We start from the raw sequence: 5,114 nt of genomic DNA, 5'->3' as shown, positions 1-5,114 counted from the left end.
GATAGATCTCAATTACTTTCTTTCTCAATTGTTCCTGAATTTCTTTGGGTCTCGGCATGATGTGTAGCTTTTAAGGATGTTTTGGTGGACTTACTGTGTCAAGCAGCTTCTATTTAAGTGATGACTTGATTGTGAACAGGTGTGGCAATAATCAGGCCTGGGTGTGGCTAGAGAAATTAAACTCAGGTGTGAACAACCACAGTTATAGTATGTTTTAACAAGGGGGGCAATCACTTTTTCACACAGGGCCATGATGGTTTGGATTTTTTTTCACCTTTAATAATAAACACCTTAATTTACAAATTGCATTTTGTGTTTACTTGTGTTGTCCTTGACTATTGTTTAAATTGGTTCAATGTTCCGAAACACTTAAGTGTGACAAACATGCAAAGGAACAGGAAATGAGGAAGGGGGCGAACACTTTTTCACACTACTGTACCTTATGGTACCTTAAGCATTAGTCAAATAAAGTTCAATACTGCAGGTATTTCATATTTTACATTAAAAGTGTGACTTACAAATACACTATTAACATTCGCAGCATGCAAACAATGTTTCATTCAGGAGAAATTCGACATCAGTATGCGCCAGCATAGAAGCGGGTCAGATATACATAGCACCAGTAATACAACCGACTTTAAGGATATCTGGTTAGCGTGTGCAGATGAATACAAATCGTGGCTCTGTGTGATGTGATAATTTTTGGCTACTGCAACACACACTCTGCCTATGCTCACAGTTGTATTGGTGTTCAATGGAAATATGTTTATGTCAAGCCTGCTGCCAAAATCTGCTGTTAAGTCAATATAAAAAAAAAAATTCTGGAAGATAGCAATACTCTAAAGTCACTGCAGTAGCTAAGCAGAACAATGGAAAAGGATTGATTCGTTAGTAGCTGCAGTTAAAAACTACACAGCAGACAAACATATACACCAGAATATTATCCGAAACAAGAGGTTGTTTTTTGCTGTACATATTTAAAAGCCCCCTGAGGAAAATTTGTAATTTTAGTTTTTATTAGGACAATACAACATAATACATAACATAATGACATTATTATAATAATGGGAAAATACATTGACAAGATGGTCTAACCTAATGAAAACATGGTGTAGATAATTGTGTTGATTCTGTCTTTTTACAGTTTACAGGTCTTAAATTTGAGAGTGGGTGTTCCTTAGTTCTTTCAGTTTTTTTGATTATATCACCATTTTGGAAGAACATTGCATGCGGAAAATTATAATTTGGCTGCTTTTTTAGCCATGCTTAGTTGACCAGCAGTATCTTGAGCATGTTTGTATGTTGGTCAGCCAACCACTTTGGTCCAGACTGAAATCTCAACAACTAGAGGATGGATTGACATGAACTATATATTATTATATTATACACATTATATATTAACTGACATGCATGGTCTGTTATGCCATGTTCAAACTGCTACACTACAGTGCCCTGCTACGTCCTGCTGTGCCTTGTAATGCCGCACATTGCTTGCTCTGGAGGAGACTACTAGAACTGTTGGGTTCTTGTAAATTCTGGAGTGTGGTCTATCTGTATAGTGTCTTGAGATAACTCTTGTTGTGAATTGATACTATAAATAAAATTGAATTGAATTGAATTGAATTGAATTGGTCCTCAGAGGATACATCCCAATGACTTTGGTGTCCCTCTATTCATCTAGTGCCACCAGCAGGTCAAATAACTTACTTACTGTGTAATATCTACTTGATGGATTGGCTAGCAATTTGGTAGAGCCATTCAAGGTTCCCAGATGGTGTTTCCAACTGACATTGAATGTTTTCCCTACCTTTCCCTCTAGCATTCTAAATAAATAAATTGTTATGAAATTTGGTTCAGAAATTCGTGTTCCCCTCAAGATGAATTGCAACAAATGTTTGTTAATATTAGTGTGGCCACCTGCTCTGCCGCAATATATATATTATTCTGTAAATGGTATTATTTCAGCCTTAAAGGTATAGTAATAGCATTGTCTTAAAAAACGACGATGTATAGACTAATACTAACAAGGTAATCCCTCATGATCCACTAGATGTGGGTCATAAGTGGACACCACTGGTGTCTGTACCTGCAAAGACCCTGCCCTTTGCCTGTATTTTCTTTTCTTCTTATATTTCAGTGTGCATGATGTTTATGGGTGTCAAAAAGGAGCCTTTGGACCGCAAGTGGGTGTGTAAAATGGTGCCAATAAAAGCGTGCACGGCGTGCAGACCATTCTCATTCCCAACCTCCGCTTTAGCCTTCCCGTCCGGAGGTGCGGGTGTGTTTATTTGTTCTTTCAGAATATAACGTTTTATTCCTCTGATTCACTGCTTTGTTCGGTGCTCCTCCTCCTGCAACAGAGGAGGAATTGCTACGTATGTGGGCAAAATCTGACCAGATATTAGAACGTATTGAATCAGCAACCGTTTTGACTTCCTGGAACAGACATTTTAAACACTTATGAACTTATAACAGGCATGAACTAAAAGAACGGTTATTTTTGGAACACAGAGGCTCTGAAAATGAAAGACGTTTGGAAAAACTAAAGTATTAATAGACATTAACAACCTTGTGAAGCATGTTTTTGTCAATCTGGCACGTTGTATCCCTCAGCCTAAACTAGTGTTCAGACTGATGACAATCTGTGGTCTCCTCTGCAGTTGTATAGTCTGATGGTAGTGGACAGAAAGGAGCATCTGAAGCACTCAGTTTTTGACCTGGGTTTATGAGTAAATGTTTGTAAAACTAATGACATTCCCATCAGCCTCACCTGTACTTTTTGTTTAACAATTAAGTTGAGGGACTTGCGTGAGACAGATTAAAAAATTGAAGCTGCAAAAGTCAACATATGTTAACTTTTTCTATCATGGCTTATGATCCAAAAACACACGATTTCCCAAAATGCAATGGATATTATCTTTTTATTGGACCCTCCCTTTCTGGGATGCACTCAAACTCTGCAGATCCAGTTTATAACACAGGCCTTCAGTTAAAAAAACAAAGTCTCATGCCCAAGCAAAGTTAACCCTGGTGGTCATCAGGGTTATATTCTAAGCCTTCACAAATTTCCTCCAGAACCACACAAGACATTGTTGTCATAGGCTAAGTAGTACTTCTCACGGTGAGTAAGCAGATCTTACTGTAATGTGTATATTAGTGAAGTGGCCTTAACTACTTTTTGATAAAATTTCAGCGCCTACGTCTAAAATATTTTTGAAATTGTCCAATCCTTTTATGTTCTCCTCCGAAAAACGCTCCCGTAGGTTGTTTATTCAGGCAGCAATTATGACAAACCTTTACACTTCTAGTGACAATGCCCTCTATTGGCTGTAGTAATTAATGACAAGCGTAAAGCAGATAGTGACATAGAATAAGGGCGGCAACCTCTTCATAAGGAGACAGGATTTTCTTCAGAAGACCGGGGTCCTTATCCCGTTTAAAACTAAAAGTAAACAGCAAGGTTTTTTGACGTCACGTACCCGGCAGTGACGTAACAGCTGATTTCAACCCAAGCCACAATCTTTCTTTAAACTTAACTAATAGGTGTTGGTGCCTAAACCTGACAAAGTAGTTTTTGTCCCTAAACATAACCAATATTTGACGGTTTCACAACGTTAGCAAAGTCTTCAATCTCGAAATCCTGACTTTTTCTTTTTCCGTTTCTTTCCAACCATGTTTTTTTTTTTCAATTTTTAAAACAGAATAAAAAATGTTGAGATTAAAATCTGTTCTTCTTCCATGTATAATTGACCCATATTGTTAGAAGGGTTTATTGTACTTGACTCATTCAGTGGTACATGCATTCTATTTTCTGTGTCCCTTACCTGCACATAATCCACACTGTCCCCCAGTGCTTTAAAGGCAGTGTACATCACCTCTCTTTTCCCTCCCCACTCCTGCATGATGCAGGAGTAGCGGCAGCCTCTGACCAGCCGAGCCACTCGTGCTGCCTCCTCCATGTGCACTGTGCTCCTCCCTCCGCCTCTGACTCCTCCTCCTCCACTCCCATCACTGTGGTAGTTTCCCTTCCACACCATACTGCCAGCCTGGTCAGCCCCGCCCATCACCTCCTGGAAAATGTCAATCATGTAGCCGTCCTCGGGCCGGTTCCCGTCCACTACTAGCACCACCTTCAGACCAGGGAAGGAGATTCGGCGGACACTGCGCAGGCACTTCCTCAGGTAGTCTGGGTCCTCCTGGTATGCGGCGATGCAGAGAGCCACGGTGCGACGGAGGTGCTGTGGCCGGGCGGGGCTCCTCATTCGCCGATGCTCCAGGAAGGCGAAAAGGCTCTGGAGGAAGAGATGGAGGGAGAGGAAGGCACCATAGAGGCCAAAGGAGAGGTGGTGCTGCTCAGTGTGGATGAACTGGTAGCCTTTATAACAAAGCAACACAGTAGAGACAAATTTGAAAAACAACAATATAAACCATGACTATCACTCGTTTTGATATTCATGTACATGTTTCTCTCTGTATATCAATCAAATTGACAAGTTAACCTGTGACGTAGGCCAGCAGGATTGTGAAGAGGACCACCGCAGCAAAAAGAGTGGTGACCACGATGTTCAGCGCATTCCTGCAGCGAGAGGGCATCTGGAGGTGGAGGAGAATGGGAGGTAGTGGGGATGTCAAGGATCGGAACGTAAGAGGACACATGTTCAGGGAAAGGTTGAGGGATTTGTGGAGTGAAGATGAGGTAGCAATAAAGCGTTAGAGGGGAAACGAGAAGGAGTTTATGTCATAGAAAGGGTGAAAGTGAGGGGAAAAAGAGAAGACACAAGGTGGGCAGGGAAAGAGAAAAATAAAATTGAAAAATTGGCTTTCACCAGAAGACATTGCCACTTAGTATTGCACATCATTGACTTCTTAAATGTATATCTAAATATATTAATAATTATTACTAAATTAATGATAAATATATATTGGGGGTGGCAGTAGCTCAGTCCATGGGGATTTGGGTTGGGAACCGGAGGATCACTGGTTCAAGTCCCCTTGTGGACCAAAAAGTACAGAGTGTGAATTGGAGGCTGGAGAGATGCCACTTCACCTCCTGGGCACTGCCAGGTGCTCTTGAGCAAGGCACTGTACCCCCCCCCCCCCCCCCCCCCCCCCCC

The 5,114-nt window shown here is 41.0% G+C and overlaps 1 protein-coding gene and 1 long non-coding RNA gene across 3 annotated transcripts in view; one reads left to right on the top strand and one right to left on the bottom strand.

The window, feature by feature from the left end:
- Positions 1–1,518, top strand: part of LOC117948672 — a 19,915-nt gene extending 18,397 nt beyond the window's left edge. Inside the window, exon 3 of the long non-coding RNA XR_004657509.1 lies at positions 1,506–1,518. This is a non-coding gene — a long non-coding RNA (uncharacterized LOC117948672). The remainder of the gene's footprint in view (positions 1–1,505) is intronic.
- The window catches only part of has3 (hyaluronan synthase 3), a 22,062-nt gene that overhangs the window by 3,563 nt on the left and 13,385 nt on the right, over positions 1–5,114 (bottom strand). The window contains exons 2-3 of one of the 2 annotated variants that reach the window (XM_034878377.1): positions 4,500–4,593; positions 3,825–4,375 (exon numbers count right to left, since the gene is read on the bottom strand). In XM_034878377.1, coding sequence (XP_034734268.1) covers positions 3,825–4,375; positions 4,500–4,593 — 645 coding nt within the window. Of the gene's footprint in view, positions 1–3,824; positions 4,376–4,499; positions 4,793–5,114 lie in introns of those variants that run through there. The other variant, XM_034878376.1, reaches the window with a different exon arrangement.

Source organism: Etheostoma cragini, chromosome 8 (assembly GCF_013103735.1).
Source record: "Etheostoma cragini isolate CJK2018 chromosome 8, CSU_Ecrag_1.0, whole genome shotgun sequence".
Taxonomy (NCBI): Eukaryota; Metazoa; Chordata; class Actinopteri; order Perciformes; family Percidae; genus Etheostoma; species Etheostoma cragini.
This window is presented reverse-complemented; position numbering and strand designations above follow the sequence as displayed.